The 18,303-nt window shown below is 62.3% G+C and overlaps 1 protein-coding gene and 1 long non-coding RNA gene across 2 annotated transcripts; both read right to left on the minus strand.

Annotated features, from left to right (window-relative positions):
* Window positions 1-1,959: 1,959 nt before the first annotated feature.
* On the minus strand, window positions 1,960-11,491 carry LOC117653179. Its single transcript, XR_004588209.1, has 3 exons — window positions 10,959-11,491; window positions 3,588-3,898; window positions 1,960-2,009 (listed from the first exon to the last, which is right to left on the minus strand). It is a non-coding gene; the product is annotated as an uncharacterized LOC117653179 (long non-coding RNA).
* An 820-nt stretch (window positions 11,492-12,311) lies between these two features.
* LOC117653357 (nitric oxide synthase-interacting protein homolog) lies at window positions 12,312-13,855 on the minus strand. Its single transcript, XM_034398985.1, has 7 exons — window positions 13,593-13,855; window positions 13,391-13,502; window positions 13,198-13,303; window positions 12,995-13,110; window positions 12,733-12,920; window positions 12,544-12,652; window positions 12,312-12,444 (listed from the first exon to the last, which is right to left on the minus strand). Exons 1-7 carry the CDS (start codon window positions 13,766-13,768, stop codon window positions 12,373-12,375), a joined length of 879 nt encoding a protein of 292 aa, XP_034254876.1. The 5' UTR covers window positions 13,769-13,855; the 3' UTR covers window positions 12,312-12,372.
* Window positions 13,856-18,303: the final 4,448 nt, after the last annotated feature.

Raw genomic sequence — 18,303 nt, forward strand, 5'->3', positions numbered from 1 at the left:
CACCGCCTCCCCGGCGCCGCCGCCGCGACGTGAGCGCATCGCCGAGCTGAGCAGAAAGGCCCGGGTGATGCGAGGACGCCGACGGACGGCGCTGTTTTTGGGGAGGGTCACCCCTCCCCCCCCCCCTCTTTGCGTCTAGCCCGCCGCCCCTGCCAGCGCCAGCGCCATGACTACATGGGTTACGTAAGGCCCTCAAAGGCTTGCTCAAAGGGCCGGTCTGCCGGTCTCGGAACCCCGCGGCCGGCAAGGGACCAAGGGGACGGGGTGGCTGTGCCGCTGTGCCAGGGGCGGCCTGGGCGCGCGGGGGTGGCGCGGCGGCGGTCTGGACCAGGACCTGGGTCTTGTTGGCGATGATGCGCGCCGCCAGGGCGTGGCGTGGGGGCGTGGGAGCTCAGAAAAAGTGGAGAGACCGAAACCGACTCCCTCAACCCAAACTTGCGCGCGGTGCGCCCCCGCCGAGTCCCCTGGCCCAGCTGGCGTTATCAGCGAAATGGGATCCGGGCCATTCTGGCCACACCGACGGGGAGCATCGCGAGGAGAGCGGCGGGAACGTTATGTATTTCCCGAGCAGCACCGCGACGCCTAAAGCGTATTGCGTAACTAACGAGTCAGGCCGAACGGGGCAGCCAGGAGCAGCATGGAGCGAGTTTTATTACGAACACTTGTTATAGAAAGACAACAAAAGTGACCTTCCTCTGCCCTGCCACGCGCAAAAACGCACCCCCACGAGGTCCCTGGGAACTAACTGGCTGCTGGGTAAGGACCGGCACGCACGCAGTTCGCACTGAGAGACCCAAGAGTCAAGAGACCGGGCAATTCAGTTTTCCCTGCAGGCCTGCAGGCCCATCACAATACTGAACCACCAGGGCCAAAAAAAAACAAACCGCGGTGCTCCGCGGGACTACACGGAACTAACTATCCAGCGCTACGCGGTGCCAGCGCGACCAGCTTTATGTACATGTTGAATGCGCGGGTGTTGCGCGTGGGCCGCGGAGTGCGCCGCCAAACCGAACCCAACCGGCTGGGAATCGAACCCGCGGCCCGCCGCTGGCCGCGTACGAGGCTCAAGGGGTGCACGGGGTGGGTCGCGCGTCGCGAGGCGCTGGGCTTGGCGGCCCGACTGGCGGAGCGGTGTGACCACCTGAGGAGCCACAGCAAGGGACTCTGCGCCCGTCCGCCCGCCCGACCCCGCCCCGCCCCGCCCCCCAGCCCCCAGCGCCGCCTCCCCTGCGCGTGCGCGCGCGCCGGCCGGGCAAAGGCGGCAAAGGGGTGCCGACGGCGAGGCGGTGCCGCGGCGAGGCTGCACAGGTGCACTGGAGGCACACTGGCGTGCCGACTGGAAGAAACCTAATTAGGTTCCATTAGCTCGCCACCGTTTCCCCGCAGAAACCTCAAATCTCACCCCGACTCCCGCCGCTGTGGATGCGGGCTTCCCCTAGTGGCCTCCGAGCCTCTCGGGTTCGCGTTCCTCACCACTTCTAGTGGACAGGAGCGCGAAGTTGCCCCGCGGTTCACGCCCTGGACACGGCCCCGCTGGACTGCCCATCTCTACCCCGTCGTCAAGGTGCAAAAGGACGTCGCGGTGTTCGTATTTCCGCTTCCCAGAATCGTCACCGCCTCCGCCAAAGCCGAAGCCGAAGCCTCGGCGCGGTGCTCGGCGGGGCCTTGCCGCCTGCCGCTGGGGCCGCGGGGCGAAACGCGAGACGGGGCCGCCCGTGACGCAAGGCGGCGAGGCGGCGAGGCGGCGGAGGCGGCCCGGGTCCAGGACAACCAGGACCAGGACGACGAACAGCGAGTACTTACACTGCTCCGCGGCCGTTGCAGCTCCAGGCGTCGCTGCTGCTGGAAGGTCGGCCCCGTCGGCGTCCAGAGTCCCCGGAGTCCCCGGAGTCCCCCGAGTCGCTCGAGTGCCCCGACGACGCGGCCCCCCGTCCGCGGCCCGCAGGCCCCGCGGCCATGCCGGGGCCGGGCTGGCCGGGCGCGGCGCCGGACGGGGACTCGCCGCAGCACTGCAACAGAGGCATCTTCGTCGATTGGCCCGGATACACGGACAACTCCAAAGGGAGTGTTTGCTGAGGGAACGGCTTCGCGCCGTCAGCAAACCATTCCCTCATTCCGAAAAAAAGAACAACAACAACGACATAAAAACAACAGAGAAACAATGTCGTCGATGTGCTCAGAAATGATGAGATAAGGAGGGATGGTGCAGCTACTTCCTCGAAATAATTTGCACGTCGAAATAAACCGGGGCACAAATGAGGGAAAAACAGACGACGGCGCGACGGGGATGGCCAGGGACGGCAGAGGCGGGGTGCGGCGGGGCGCGGCGTAATGAGATCGGTGATTGGGTGCAACCTGATCTGTGATTGGCCGCCTCGCCGCCAGGCAGCGCCACGCGGAGCCGAGCGGAGCGGAGCGCCAGCGTCGGAAGAGCAACACGACCTTTGAGAAGGGCAATGGCAATCCCCCTCCTCCTAGACTCCCACCTGCACCTCCTGGAGCGGCTCGTCTGTCGCATGTGTTACAACGCATTAGCTCGACAGGCGAGTTGTGGTTGGTCATCAACTGCAGTACCCGAAAAGTAAGAACAACGCGAGAGACGCGGCGGCAGCGCGGCAGCTCCATGCTGATAAGCAGCGCCGAGTGCAATGAGCGGTGGCCAGCCGGCCGGCCGGTGGTGGTGGTGGTGGAGGCAGTGGTGGTGGAGGCGGTGGTAGTGGCGCACGACCCGGGGCGCGGCAAGAGAGGTGAGAGAGGCGAGAGAGGCTAGAGCGCTTCTTCAAGGCCGCCGTCGTCTTCCCACAAGTCGGGATTCCCCTGGATTCCCCTGGATTCCCCTCGCGTCCCCCGCGTTCACGTGTGTCGCGCGATTTGCCACCGCAGTTTGTTGTCCACGACGGATTGACACGAAGCGAGCCGGCGCGCAGTCACGGCCAGCTCGTCCAAGTCACGAGACCAGCTCTTCGCCTTCGCGGCTTCGCCTCGCTGAGGCGTTCGGCCCCGAGTCCAGAAGTTGATTGGGAGGGGAGGGGGAGGGGGGTGCGTCTGGACCAACCCCTGCCTTACGTCACGGCGCAAACAGACGGCGTGGCGCCGCATGGAGCCCAGTTTCCAAGTGTTTGCGACTGCCGGTGTGCCGTGCGCACGGGGTGCGCTGTGGTCTGCCGACGGGCAAGGAGGATGTGTTGCGGACGCTCGGCCTCAGCCGTGCATCCCCTCCACGCCACGCTCGCGTTTCACCCCCCAATGGTTTGCGTTGGCTCTGTTTTCATCCCCGCGTGCGGCCCCATTCTGATTCTGACATTCGCACGATCCACCCCACAGCAAAAAAAAAAGGGTCAGCTCATAAGCATGAAAGCAGATGATACGTTTCATTTCATACGGTGTCCGTCACGTTAATTTTCATCTAGCCAAAAATTATTCCTTAGAAAGAGGATCTGAAAAATACTCTGAGGTGCTCTGTGGAATACCAAAAATATAACCTAACATCAAAAGCAGTCTGCACGACATCAAAAACACTCCACGAGACATCACATGCCGTGTAGTGGTGCGGGCAGGGTGCGGGCCTGCGGCTTGCCGGGACTAACCTCATGGGGCCGCCTGGGCGTCAGGTTTAAAGTTGCCACCACAATTTTGGCGGCGGCGTTGCGGAGAGGCGGCCCTGGTGGCTGCCCTCTGCCGCGGTGTCTTGGCGCTGGTACGCCGGCTGCACGAGAAGCAGACCCCTCGGGCCGAGGGGGGAGGCGCGCGGCGAGGCGCGTGGCGACGATCGAGTCGTCAGCCGGTGTGCAGCGAGGGCTGGTGGCTCTCCTCCCGCGGCACGCGTCGCACGCTTGGCGGGCAGCAGGGCGGGACGGCCAGGGCGGCACACCGTGAGGACGTCATCGCCCACGGCAACCTGGCGAGGACAAATCAGAACGGAGTGGCGTTAGTCAAGCAGGCCCGCTGTCGCTAGAGCAGGCAGGTGGCCTTGCGGGCCGCCACCAGCACACTGATTGCTGTCGGCACCTTGTCTCTCTCGCACTCGTGGGGCACTAGACAGAGGGACCGAACGCTGTGCGGAATCAGTCTGCAGGGAGTCTTGTTATGCTGATGAGGTGCCTAATGATCGCGGGGACGCAGGCAGGCAGGCAGGCTGGCAGGCAGGCAGCGGGGCGAAAAGCGCGCGAAAAAGAAAGAGATAGACGCGGATCGCCTCCTGGGCCCCGCCACGTCCCGCCACGCCCCGCCATTGATCGGAGGCTTCCCGTCCAGCTGGTAGGGACCCTACTGCTCGACCCTATTCCCTTTTCTCCAGCGATTTATGAAGCAAGCCCTTTGTGTTTGCACTCCCCGTGCAGCCCTTGCCGGCCCTCACCGGGCCTCACCTGGAGCCCTTAACTCACGCTCCGTTTGCCCGCCACATGCGGCCCCGGCCCTGCCCGGCCCTGCCCGTCCAGGCTGACGGGTACGACGGGGTGGCGCAGGCGGCGGCCGAGCGGTCCCCGACGGGGCCTCGGGCCTCGGCGCTAATGAGAGAAACTGTAATGGGTAAGAAGCCATACCGAGTCCATTCGGCGCTCGAGCCGTCGTGGCTTTGCGTGGCTTGGCTGGCTTGGCTGGCTTGGTGGAGCGGACCGCCCCTCCGTCGCTTTGCCGCTACGACGTCGCCGCCGTGGAGGCGGGGAGATTTTACGAGAACGTTAAATACGTGGGCGACAGGGCGCCGCGTAGTCCCGCCGAAGAAGAGGGAAGGGCTGCGGACCGGCCCGGTGGCGCTCGGAGGCAGCGCTGTCCCGGTCTGCTGGACGAGTGCGGAGCGCTGCTCTTGTCCTCCTCGGCCGGAATGCACCAGAACGTCATGCGAAAGCATGGGGAAGCGGCGTCGGCGGACGGAAGCGAGATTACCGAAAGTCTTTGACAAACACGCGCACCACGACCACGCCGCGCCACGCCACGCCACGCCCAGTTGCAGCGTCGCAGCAGCAGCGGCCCCAGGCCCCACTGAGACGCATCGGAAAGATCCCGAACGGAGCATCTCGGGCAGTCGGCCACGGCGAGGGGCAACAGGGGCGGCCTGGGGAGCGGACGCGGCGCGGCGTGCACACCCCGTGCAGCGCGTCGTGTGCAGACTGCAGGCACACTGCTGGCAGACTCGCGTGCCGCCCGGCTTCGTCCATTGCCCTGCCGGCCTGCCGGCCTATCGCACCCATACGGACGCATAAACACGTACACACTCTCACACTCGCGTGCACACAAACGCGCTCGCTCACGCACACACATACAGGGCAGTCGTCATTCAACAGTTCGCTTACACGCGTCCATTTTCGGAGCTGGCCTGCATATCATTAGGCGAGGTAGGGACCTTCTCGTTGGCGCCTGTGACCCGGCCCGGCCCGGCCGCCCTGCCCGGCTGTCTGCCCGCGCGTCTGTTTGTCCGCTGCTCGGCGCCTTCACGGAACGCACCAGAACTCTCTCCGTCTTTCTCCTCCTCCGCGTGGACGACGCGGCCTGCGGCACGCACGCACCGCGCCGGCCGCCCCGCCCTGTGCCGCGGGTGGCCTACCCGCCCCGTCTGTTGTTCGCACAGTTCGCCCTGGGCTGCCCTGGACGCTGTTGGGCAACCGGTGTCACTCTGACTCCACGCCCTGGCGGCCCGGGCGCATTTGTTGTAGTCCGCGCGTTTTCGCTGATTCCTCGTCACGGTTCGTCACAATGCGGCCAAACGTTGCCCCGGGTGGCGCTGATAAGCGTCACGGCCGACGACCCTCAATGATCAAAGAAGCCAGCCGGTTACGTAATGGCACTGCGAACGGCTGTCCCCATGGGGGCCACGCCGCCCCCATGTCACCGCTCTGTCACCCTCGCGCTCGTTGGGCGTCCCGTATCGGTGCGAGAGAGACCGATTTGAAGATGCGTCGTGGGTTGGCGACGCCACTGGATTGCCTGCCCGGGGCTCCGCGCGGCCCCGCTTGCAGCGCGTTGTGGCGGGCGCCGCCTTTTCAAGGTTAGGTTAGGTTACCTCCACGCAATTTGGGGTCGAAATTCGAGCGAGTCCTTCCGATAAGCCCCCCAGGCGGCTCCCCCGACCCGCGAGGCTGAGATGCCGACTGGCGCCTGGCTGTGAGTGCGAGAGGGAGAAACTCCCGCCCGACGTCAGTCTGCCGCCCAGCACGAGGTCCTCGGCGTGCTCGTCTCGTTGTCATGCACCGGCAGCGTTATCGGCCGTCTCCATCGAGGGACTCTCAGTCAGCGTGGAAACCCCACCGTCAATACCCCGCGCGCAAGTCAAGGAGGTGCGCGAAGGCCGAAGGGTTAGCTTGGAGAGCGGCCCTCGCGCGGGGAGTAGCGACGGCGCCACTTTCTTGCGAAGCCAATCACAAGTAACGCCCCGCATTTAGCTTTTAATGAGCTGGCCAAATGAGGCGGTACAGGCCGCGCCCAAATTGAGATTTCGGCCACGTTACGCAAGGCGGCGTGGCGTGCTTCTGGCCGGAGCTGTACTGGGGCCTGGGGCTTTGGAAGGCTACTGGAAAATTCCAGGCGGCCCGTCCTATGGCATGGGTGCAGGATGTCTAGTTGCCGGCCGAACCAGGCCGAACCAGTCGGCCGGCCGGCGGATCGGCGGCACACTGCTGCGCTGCGTGGCCGACTGGACCGACTCGACGGAGGCGGCTAGAGTCTGGCAGAATCGCCTGGAAGCGGTCAACGGCAGCGCGAGCAGCGAGCTAGCAGCGAGCTAGCAGCGGGGTGGACGAGGAAGGCATGATGGATGCTGAGGCCCGGGGCCCGGGGCTTGGGGCCCGTGGCTTGGGGCGTGGGGCTTGGGGCTTGGCCCGGGACAGATCGGATCGGCCATCGGCCGCGGGTCTCGGTCGAGCCGCTTGACTTTCATGTTCATGCTGGCTTCGGCGTCATCCACCCGGCAGCCGTCTGAATCCGAACACTGCTTCGTCGCTCTGTCTCTCTCGCACCCCTACGGACCGCCCCTGCGAGAGAGACAAAGCGACGAAAGCAGTGCTCGGAATCAGACGGTAGGTCGAATCCGAACAGTGTCATCGCCGCTCTGTCTCTCCCGCACTCACGCGACGTCTCTCAGTGGTGTGTGAGAGAGACAGGGCGACCAAGCGCAGTTCGGAATCAAACTGCCGTTGACGTCATGGCGCTGGGGTGCCAAGGGCTGAAGGGAAGGGCAGGGCGCGGAAGGGAGGGGGAAGGGAGAACACGGCGCAGCACGGCGCCTCGGTGCAGTGACCCAGAGAAACGCAGTGCTCACCGAGTCTGAGTGTCAGCCATTGCGACTGAGTCGCGAGCGTCGCGCGCCGCGCACCGCGGCCACACTAGGCCAAACTGGAATGCCGCCATGTTTTTATTCCGATTCCGCTGGCCCGGCAAGTTTGGGACCGGTCGCGTGGCGCGGCGCGGCAGCGTGGCGCGGTGCTGCGCGGTGCCTCGCGGGCCTCGCACCTCGTCGGCCCGGCACCGCGGACTTGCACCGAGCGTGTGGCGCGGCGCGGCGGCGCGGCGTGCGACAGCCTTGTCGGTGCTCCGCGAGCGGCGAGTCGCCATGAGAGCCATGAGAGTCGCCATGAGTCGCCCGGAAGCTCGGTCTGCGCGGCTAGAGCGGCTAGGACGGCGAGAGCGCGGCGCGCGGGCACAGAGAGGGGGAAGCACCACCACGTTGGTGGCTGCCGGCCTGGCTGCCGGCCTGGCTGCCGGCCTGGCTGTCCGGCCGCTGCCTGCCAGCTCCGGCGGGGCGTTATCTGGCGGCTGATCGTGGCTGCTTCGTGTTACGCAATCGGCTGACGCGCTGACGCGGCCGTGTCATGCGCTGCCGATGTCGCTGATGGCGGTGGCCGCCCCGTCCTGGGCCGCCCTGGGCCCTGCGCTGCACGTCGAGCTGCCCCAGTACGACAACGACGTCAGCGAGGTGCGCGCGGCCGAGCGGGCGTCCGCTGAAAGCAACGGAAGGCTATCAACCGCCAGAGCTAGGTGTCGCTCTGTCTTTGTCGCACCACCTACCCGAGGCAGCCTTTTAGTGCGAGAGAGACAGAGTGACGGCAGCGGTGACGGAATCAGTCGGCAGGACTTCCCTCCCTCCTTCCCCCCTCCCCGTCAGTGCAAAACCTTCCACTTCCCACAGCCGTTGACCCTAGCGTTGACGATACACACCAGCACACAGTGCGCCTTGTTTGATCCGCAAACTTTGAAGTGCGACACACACACACACACACACTCACGCGCGTCCGTGCGACACACTCACGCGCGTCCGTGCGAGTGTGTGCTGGTGCGGGGCCGCACGCACTATCGCGCCGGTTGGACCGGTGAGGCAGGAAGCGCGGGGAAAACCGTCGTCCAAACTGATGTGATCTTAGGAAGCCACTTTGGCGAGGAGCTTACGCGCGGCCCGCGGGGCTTTGATAGGCCATGTTTGGGTCGTTGTTTTGCACGGGTGCCGAGCGGTGCCGAGCGAGGCGTGAGGACAATCATGGAATAATCCGAGCATTTCGGCATTTAGCGGCGCGGCGGCGCGGCGGCGTCACGTGCACGCCGAGAAAGATCCCGTGACCATGGACTTCCTGGGAACTAGTTTCTCACGTGACCCGCCACACTGCCCAAATAAGTCCTTTACAAATAAAAAGTAAAACGGGGGGGGGGGGGGGGGAATATTTTCGAGCAATTGAATCACAAGGTCAAGACGTTTAAAAGAGTAGGAAAGCGGACGACTCAAACACCAATTTGCTGTGGTGCTGGGCGGCTCTTAGATACGGCGGGCGCGGGGTCGAAGTCGAGGCCTCAATGAGCCATACAACAACACGCCAAGGTACCGAGACAAGCGGGACCGGCGGGGACCGGTGGGGACCCCACCCCAGGCTGGCCGCCGCGGCGCCGGGCCGTCCTCGCCCCCAGCGTGGAGCATTATCATTCCCTGTCCGAACCGGTGAGGCTGACGACGCTGACGAGGCTGATGGAGATGATGGGGCGAGCCGCCAGCCTCCGATATCAAACAAAACGGCGTGCGCGGCGTGCGGCCCGTGCTCCGCCAGGTACGCGTCAACAACACATCGGCGTGGACTTCCCCGGTCTGTTTGCCCATCGCCTCCCCGCAGTGCTTTACGTGCAGGCAGGGGCAGCGCCAGGCAGCGCAGACAATGCCTCGCAGCTGGATGAGCGCACCGCTAACGACAACACGTCCTCGTTGTTTGTCCTGGCCCTTCCCGGCCACGCCAGGTAAATACCGCCAAACCGCCGCGCCGGACAGAAAGAGCGCCAAAACTGCATCCCGGGGCGCTGCTGCTGCTGCTCGAAACTCGCCGCTTCGATGCTCACTGCGGTTTCGGTCGTTTTTCCGCTCCGTTCCCAGGCGTGTTGTGAGGCAGAGACGATGGTGCTCCCATCCGTTGCATCACGGCCGGCCCGGCTAGATAAGCCAGATTCCCGTAAGCGCGGCCAGGCGCGCGCATCGCTCCGGACAAACATTGATTTGCAAATAACGCGCTCCACTATCCCGCCATTTAGCTCCAATTGACTTTGGCCTTTTGAAGCGCTGAGACTGTGTGTGTGTGTATGTGTGTTAACAAGACAATAACCGGGTGGCTCGGCGCACACGGAGGCGCGGCCCATGGCCCGGCCGGCGCCTTGCAAGTTGCAACCAAATGCGGCCTCGTTTCCTCACAATTCTAGTGAACCATCCCGTAACCATCCCGTGGCGGGAGTTCCCTCCTTAACGTCGAGATTCGATCGCTCTGAGAGTCGTCAAGGACAAGGTCGGACAGCACTCGAGGCTCGCCCTGGCTCGCCCATCCTCAGCCTCCCAAAGCTCGCTCCCCACTGTACTAGAGCTTGGCGGAGTGCCAGTGCCAGACCTACACCGGTCGACAGAGCGTCAGAGCGAGGAAGAGGAGACTCCAGGCGCGCCTCCGGGCCCAGCCCTGCCTTCCACACTCGAAACTCCGTACCAGTTGTGTTTATCTTTGTGAAGTCACTTTCCGATAGCGTTCTGGCGATGCAGGTCGTGCGACCCATCCCAAGAAGAAGCCCCGTGCCGTGCCGTGCCGGGTCAGGTAGTCGAGTCGGGGAAAGGAAAGGACTGTTATGTAAAGCGGGGCTGTCATTCCCTCATTCCCCGGACCTTATCAAGCGGCCGGCCGGGCCCTTGCTGCGCGTAGCTGCGCCCTCTTCTTCCAGTGGTATGCCTGTCTGCCAGGCGGGGGGCGGGGGCGTCACTCCCCTAAAGAAATGCAAAAAGTAGAACTTCGCCTCTAAATAGTAGGCAACTTTGCCACATCGCCTTTCTGAACTCGTCTCTGGTTCCGCCCTTGCTGTTGACTGGGCCAGAGCCCTTGCCACACTGGGCCACCGTGCAACGCCGAGGCGGCCGGAGGGACAGAGGCCGAGGGAGGGGAGTTAAGCCCGCTATTCAGGTTTCACCTGGGCGTGTTCGGGCCGCCTAGGTCCGCCCAGCCCAGGGCTGCCCAGGGCCCCTCTCTTCCCTTCCACTCACTGCCACTGCTGGCACACTGTACCACACTGGCCACATCCAACTGGACGCCGAGGGTCTTGGACCGCTCGGGACCCGCCGCCGGGCCCCGCCGTAGCGCTGGCTCCTCTTGGAGGGCCAGGCGGCGGCCCCGTGCGGCCGAGACGAGCAGCGCAGCACTGCCAATGCCATTGGACAGTCCGACGACACTGACAAGCACTGCGATGAATAACGAAGCTAGGGCCCCATCCCAGCGACCACCAAATGGGGCCCGGCTAGACAGCCGCGTTAACGTGCCGTCTAGCTGCAGCACTCTCGCGCCGCGAACCACTAGAACTTCCCTCCGCGGCTAGTGGAAGTCTACCTCCCCTCCCCACTGATTCCCCACACCACTGTAGTCGCTGTCTCTTTCGCACTTAGGAGGGCGTCCCATGCAGGTGCGAGAGAGACAGAGAGACGATGCGCTGTGCGGAATCAGTGTACTTGGCGACTTGCTTACCAGCTGTGCGGATGACGGTCACCGCGCTGTTGATGCTCGATGTGGTAATCCCAAAAGTGTGTCCACTCGACGTCAAGCGCACTGCACTGCGACTCACTCACTACCTTCTCACTGCACTTCACCGGCAGCGCCGGCAATGCCCGCGGCTGGGCTGTCACCGTCAGTCACCGCATTCCCGAGGCGCCGACCATGCCGACGCTCTTGGTCGCGTCGTCCGCGGCCCGCGCGGCCTTGTGGCTGGTGGCGCGCCAAGCCTGGCGAAGCCGCGAAGCCGCGCAGTCAGCGTTTGGCGGTTCGAAACGCGGCAGGACGCAGGACGCGGCGCGGGCCGCTGGTCAGTACAGAACACGACACACGACACTCGATTGGCGTGACGGGGAGCGCGGCAGCGGCAGCGCGCCGGCGGATTCACGAGACTGCCTCTGGCGCGGGCTGCGCGGGCATGCCGCCACTTCGACAGCAGAAGATACCACTGACTGACGGGGAACCAGCTGGGAACCCGGTGCCCGTCGTAGAGCCCGCCGGCCCGGGCCTGCTGCCTGCTGACTACGAGGAGGCGCCGTAGTAGAGGCCCGGGCCCCACGCCGCGCCGCGCCACGCCGCGGCCACGGCGACGAGCTAGGCGACGGGCGGGGAAGGGCGCGGCGGCAGCGGGGCAAACACACACACACACACTCACACTCAGTCGGCTTCGAGGCCGCGTCCGAGACCGTGGCGCGGTCTTCGTCTATCACACGGCGGCTAGACAAGGGGCGTCGGCCGCGTGGTTGCGACGCGGAGCTCCCCCGAAACCAGCTTGGCTAATAGCTAGGCCTAGGCCTGCAAGTCCAAGTCGAGCCGGTCGGGCCGGGCCGGGCCTCGTAGTCGTGGAGGCCGCCGTGGCACGGCGCGCTCTGGCTCTGCTCGCAGTGTGGCGAGGCGAGGCGAGACACCAGCGACAGCCGAGAGGCTTAGGCCGACCCGGAGCGCTGCCGTGTGCAAGGGGTTGCCGCCCTCGCCCCTGAGCCCTGGCCACCCTGGCTGCCCTGGCTGCCCTGGCTGGTCGGCCGGACTGCAACTTCAACGCCCCGTGCGGGCTTCCCTTCCCACTTCCCCTCCCCGCGCGTAAGCTGTTGTTAATTTCGACAGACAGCACAGCCACTAGTTCTGCTATTTTCTTTTGTGAGGCACTTATAGAGTGCTTCCGAAAAAGTGATGCTTCTAGCCTTCTATTCTGCCAGCTACTTTCTTGACATCCTTCCCTCTGGGTAGAGCCGACAAGAAAATCATTGTATAGAGGTAGGGCAGGGAATGTTTTCTTAATGTAAGCTACAACACTAGATCTAATGATATATATTATTTTAAAGTCTTAAGTTGATTATAAATATTGCATGAATTTACTTTATTTAGACATGATAAAAAAAGGAATTGAGTCCTAGGCTTGCAGTACTGGTCTGTTGTGCTTTGCATCGAGTTCTTCATTGGTTGTAGAGTAGCCTGTACCACCCTAGAAAGTAAAAAAGAAAACATCTAGTTAAGAACACTGAGAATAAATACTGCAGAGAAACAAAACATTATAGAAGCAAACTGAGTTTGGCATACTTACTCTTTGGAGTGGAATTATGTCTTTCTCTGTTAACTTTTCACTGGTGAGTGGGTGAATCCAATCTTTCTTAATGATCTTTTCGACACATTCCATTGTCACTACATCTCCCCTTGGAAAATAATTCACAAGTAAGCAGAAAGTAGATTTAAATGAAAAGATGAAAAAGAAGCAAGAGTTAGATGTACTTACGTAGTTCGGAGTACAGCACATGGAACAGAGTTGCTAAGAATGTCATGAGTAACAGCACACATGTAACGGTTTTCTTTCACAATTAATGATTTCTTATCATCTGGGTCTTTTACTTCAGTAAACTTGACATCGATTAAATCTTTTATCTTGAGTGGCTTATTACTCATTGGACAGTAAATTGTCTTGTCCTAAAAAGGAAAAACATGGTTTAGTCAAAGAATATAATGGCAACAATTTCCCTTCTGAATTGAATCAGACTTACTGGTTTGGGAAGAGCTGATTTTTTACTATGTGGCGTCATTGAAGGAATCCAAAAGCTAGGAAGTTGCTTGGAGCGGCCATCAGCCATGTTAGACACAGATGGCTTGTCTGTTGTAGCTGTTGTTAAAATAAATTGATGAAATATTCCATAGGAAACTGAAAGATGAAAAATAGCAAAGCAGAGGACAAGAACTTTGAACTTACTGGGCTTAAATGCGTTGATAGGTGTGCTGACAATATTTTTCTCAGTTTTCAAGAATTTGTGCAATTGCGACGACTTTTCAGCAGCAGCAAGCTCTGCTAGCTCATTCTGGAAATACATACAGTAATTAGTGAAGGGTTTTATGATACATTTATTCAAAGTAATGGAAGGTAATGGTACTTTAAAAATAGTTACCTCTTCCTTCCTCTTCTGTTTCTCATACTCTTTCATTTTGCGGCTTACTTCATTTTTCTTAGTTATAACGTATTCCAAGATAGCTTCTTTGTCAAACAAGTAGCCTTCTTGCCTATGTTCAAAAGAAATAGTATGAATAAGTTACAGTGGAAAGAATTAATTTGACACGTACGAAACCAAATGTAAGGAATGAAACACTAACGAAATGACAGGATTTCTGCAAGGTTGAAGGGTTAGGCAACAGCAGTCAAAGCTTTTAATGGAATCCTTGCCCAGTCGCTGTCGCTCCGTTCCGTAACCTGACGCCTCAGCATCCTTCTTTTTCTCATGATAAGTGTAAACTGCTCCAGCAGTGCAGTTACGAGCGTGTCGTGTCATTTTTTGATGTTTCGAACTAGGACACTCGCATTTGCAGAAACAAACAAAATCAAAACACAAACAAAAACATGCATGCGCCTTCTCGATTAGTGTGTAGGATGACCAACCTTCTGAATTCGTAACCCGTGGCGCCATCTTCAGGCCCCTCGAGTCTCTTAAAGGCTGCAGAACTTACTCGCAAGCCCCGAAGATGGCGCCACGGGTGCGGTTATTCCCTGTCACAGCCAACATAACACCACGGCGCCCTTAAAATCATTGTTGTTGGTAAAACTTATGCTATTTGGAGCGGTGAAAAATTTTCTTTTCTTTGACAGCCTTCAGAAGTGCTTTAGGCAAATTTAAATGATTACCTCAGTCATTTTTTGGAACCGTTACAACAAAATGATTGCTCGTGAAGTTGGCAGCGGGCTGGGCTATGATCGGTGGAAGCTCTAATACAAATATTTTAGCGCGACAACGAGCAGAACAGATGGACAGCGACTCAGATAGTTGGTGGTGCGGCATCAAGGCATGTGCGCCACAGCGAGCCCCCGTGCTGGGTAGGCAGGCCCGCACGGCGCACGGCGCGCTGCAGGACCAGGAAGACGTGGTCTTGCCGCCCAGCCCCGTTCACCCTGGTTCGCCCCATTCCCTCGGGGCTGCGGCTGGACCTGTTATGGAAATCGGACTCGGCCCGGGGGTGCAAGTCCAAGTCCAGGCCCCGGACCCCCGGCCCGGACTCGCTGGGCGCGAGGCGGCGAGGCGGCGAGGCGGCGCAAGGGAAGGGCGGGTCGGTCTGGCCGCTTCTTGGCGCCTCTTGGTCTTAGTGCTGGGTCCGCCCGGAAACTGCACCTTTCTGTCTTTGGGATGGTGGGGCGGCCGGGTCTTTGCGGCCGGGCGACCCAACTAGGAGCGCGCTGCCGGGCTGCCGGGCTGCCAGGTGGGGGCGGAAGGCGCAAAGTAGGCTGACCAGACCACGGCCATGGCCATGCCAGGGCCCGGCCGGCGCCTTGGACCTTGCTGGGCTTTGGTGGGCTGCGGAGTGCGGTCGCGGTTGGTCCCGTTGGGAGGCGGGGCGGGCGGGGCGCTGTGGCCACCGCGTAGCGAGAGGTAAAGTGGCCGACGGCAGCCACTTCCCCAGCAAGCCCAGCAAGCTTGCGGGGCTTCTTGAGGGCCTCGTTGGCCGGGATTGCCTCGGCGGCAGCATTGTCGCGCGCGGCACGGATCCGCCATGGCTCCGCGGGGAGCGTGGCGACGGACTTGATGTCAGCGAAAGAAGCCAGCAGGCTGTTACGGTCACCCCAGCCGTGCCAGGCCGTGCCAGGCCGGGGCTAATGGGGCGCACCTTACTTTGTAATTTGGCCTCACAGCGCCTCAGTCTCGCAGGACAAAGGGGCCCCGGAGAGTCGGCCAGCGGCGCCAGCGGCGCCAGCACTGGCAAGTGAACCCCGGCCGCAGTCCGCCCCAGGTCCGCCCCCGGCAGCGCCGCCACTCCGCCACCGTCGTCCGCCCCGCCAGGCGCCGTCAGGGAAGCCGTCAGGCAGGGCGGAAGAGCGAGGCGGCCTTCATAAACACCAAGGCCACACCGCGGCCGCGCGACAGGGCCTTGCTGTTGCCGCGGCCGCAGCGCGCCGTCGTGTTGTCTGCATCCCGGAGCTGATGATCCTCTCCTCTCGACCCGCGTAACGCTCCACCCCGCCCCGCCCCGCCTTCAGCCCCGCCGGCAGCCACACGTTATTAAATTCCGCACCCCTGCCTCGCCGTGCCTCCCCCTCCCCTCGCGTCGCTGCAGGACTCGATTGGGGCCACCGCATCGCCGCATCGCCGCATCGGCATACCGAGTACGCCAGTGCTGGTGCGAAGGCTGGCCAAGGCTGGCTTGGAATGTGGAGCCGCCTAATCACGCCGGGCTATATGAGCACTGAGCGGCAGCGAGCCATCGCCGCGCGGTCAGACGGACTTCCTTCTTCGGGCTCCGGACTGCGGACTTGGACTGCGGACTATGCGCTTCGGGCACACACTGGCACACACGCGCGGACCCTGAATGCGGGACGGGCTGCCTCGCCCTCGCCACCACCGCATACTTCACCCCGCCCGCCTCTCCACGCGCCACGCGCACGACGGCGTGAATGCGGCGGCCATGGCATGGCACGGCACGGCACGGCACGGCACGGCAGCCCATCCCGGGGCGGCGAGGCGTCGCGGCCGAGGCGCGCGTGGCGCGTGGTAGAGGCAAAGGCACGCAAAGTTGTGGGATTGTTGGCCAAGTTCTTTGTTGCTCTCGTTTAATACGGTCACTTGGCTTGTTGCGAAACTCCATCAAATGGCTGAGCCGAGTCGTGGTGGGGGCGCGGGACGCGCGGGGCGCAGGGGAGCTAGGTCAGTGCGAGGCCCTGGCAGGCTGATGCCGGTCTCTCTCACTCGTGAGAGAGACAGAGAGAGAGAGAACTTTTCGGAAGGGAGCTCCGGGCAGGCCGGCCCGGCATCCGTTTCATCGCACTGCGAAGGGAGAGGCGCGCACCGTCCTCTCCTCTAGCAGAGCAAGCGGCGAAGCGCTGCCAATGAGTAACAAGGTCTATTGGCTGCGATGGTCCTGGAACCGTTTCCGGCAGACTGCCCCCGGGCCTCCGCGCTGCCGGCCTTGAGCACGCCTCAAACATGCCTCCATCACTTCATCGAGTCTCCAGGGAGAGCGAAAAAAGGGACTTGTTCTTTCAGCGCAATCTCAATTCTCAGAATGCTAAGGTTGCTCTATGATCACAGTGTTCCTCGAGCCACCCTCCAGGGTTCTTCCAGCAGCCTCCAGCGAGCCCTCCAGCCTTCCAGCATCGGCAGTTTGCGGGCCGGCGGGGCGTTTTCACTGCTCTTCGCGGCTCTTCGTTCCGGCCACCGCCTTGCGATCAAAAAATAACGACCTCCATCAACATTCTCCTCCTTTTCCATAAAGTCGGTCACCGCCGCCGCCATCCCGCTTCATCTCGAAGCAGTATAAGCACCACTACCACGGGGGCTGGGACTGCTGGGCGCTGGCCAGCACCCACACTGTGCTTTCGTCGCTGTCTCCGTCGCACTCATGGGGCGAGCCACACGAAGCGCTTTGGGGGTCACTCCGCGGGGTAAAAAGAGGAATAGGTTGAACCCGCGCTCACATCCGGTGTGGCCACACGAATTGGCGAGCTTTTCCACGACGCACTCGTGTTGAAACGGGTTGCGACCGCTGCCTGCCCACTAGGCAATGCCACGGCGGTGCTCGCGAGGTTGCCTAGGAGGCAGACATCCTTGCTCACGTATCCGCGTGCTCGCTGGCGCCGACAAGACAAGGGTGGCGACGCACTGGAGGACGTGGGAGAGCAACGGAGAGCAACAGATGCGGAGAGGCGCGCCGAATCACTCGGCGAAGTGCCCCACGGGCCGTGCTGGCCGTGCTGGCCGTGCTGGCGGCGCCGGCCGTGCGCCCCACGGCAGGACAAGACCAGGTAGAAACAGGTGTGGCGACGGGGAGGAGGGAAGAAGGGGGGAGAGGCAGCAGGAAATTACGGGCCGTCGTGTCGGAAATGACTGCAGCAGTATTTGTAGGGGCGGGGAGAGAAAGGGGGGGGGGAGGGGCTGAGGTGAGAGAAGGCGATGAAGACCGCGAGGATGGCGAGGCGATGGCACTCTCGTGGGAAAGGCCAGGAGCTTTGAATATGAGGACAGACGGTATTTGGTTCCTTTACTGGATTTCATACTGATCTACTTAGAGGTGTTTCCACTGTGGAGGTACCACCGCGTGGCCCCCATGCTCGCACACCGGTACACCGAGTCCCACGCCGCGCTGGGACTGGTTCGGACTTCGATCCTGGCAACGTGGGTCTGTAGTCTGGTAACGAGAGCGGACTGGCGGGGTGCGGGGCGGGGCGGGGCGGGGCGGGGCGGTCCCTCGCAGGGTCATTTGAATCCCCGCGCGCCGCGTCCACGGCGAGGGCTTCCGGTGGGGCTGCTCTGGGGCCGCGGGTGCGCCGAGTCGTGGCTTTGCGGGGGGCGGGGGAAGGGAGTGAGGAGTGAGGACCGAACGCATGGCGGCATGGCGGCGGCTGCGGGCAGGCCTGCCTTTACCCACGGTAAATCTGTGGACTTTGCAGGCGGCGGTGGCGGCCCGGTGCGGTGCGGCGGAGCGATGTGGTGTGGGGTCCCGAGGGATGCACGCCCTGCGGCCCCAACGGCCCCCACGGCCCCGCAACAACCGGCAACCACAGGGGCCGCGGCGGGCCGTGGCGGTGGCGGCGCGGACTCTCTTGAGCAAGTGCAAGTGTCCGCTGAAGCGAGTGAAGCTGCACCTTTCCGCTAGCTGTCGAGTGAGTCGCCCCCTCCGCCCCGCCCCCTGCCGCCCCCGCCGCCCCCGCCGCCCCCAGCAAGAATGAATAAACTTACCGCCGTAAACAATGAAGTCTCGCGCTCTAAACGTGTTTCCGTGTTTCGCGGTTTTCCACGGCGTCGACGGATCGCCGCGCGTATAACTTTACCACCGACGAGTGTATGGAGCCAGTCGTCAGCGCAGCGCGGCGGCGAGGAGAGGA

Source organism: Thrips palmi, unplaced genomic scaffold, assembly GCF_012932325.1.
Source record: "Thrips palmi isolate BJ-2018 unplaced genomic scaffold, TpBJ-2018v1 HiC_scaffold_8, whole genome shotgun sequence".
Classification (NCBI taxonomy): domain Eukaryota; kingdom Metazoa; phylum Arthropoda; class Insecta; order Thysanoptera; family Thripidae; genus Thrips; species Thrips palmi.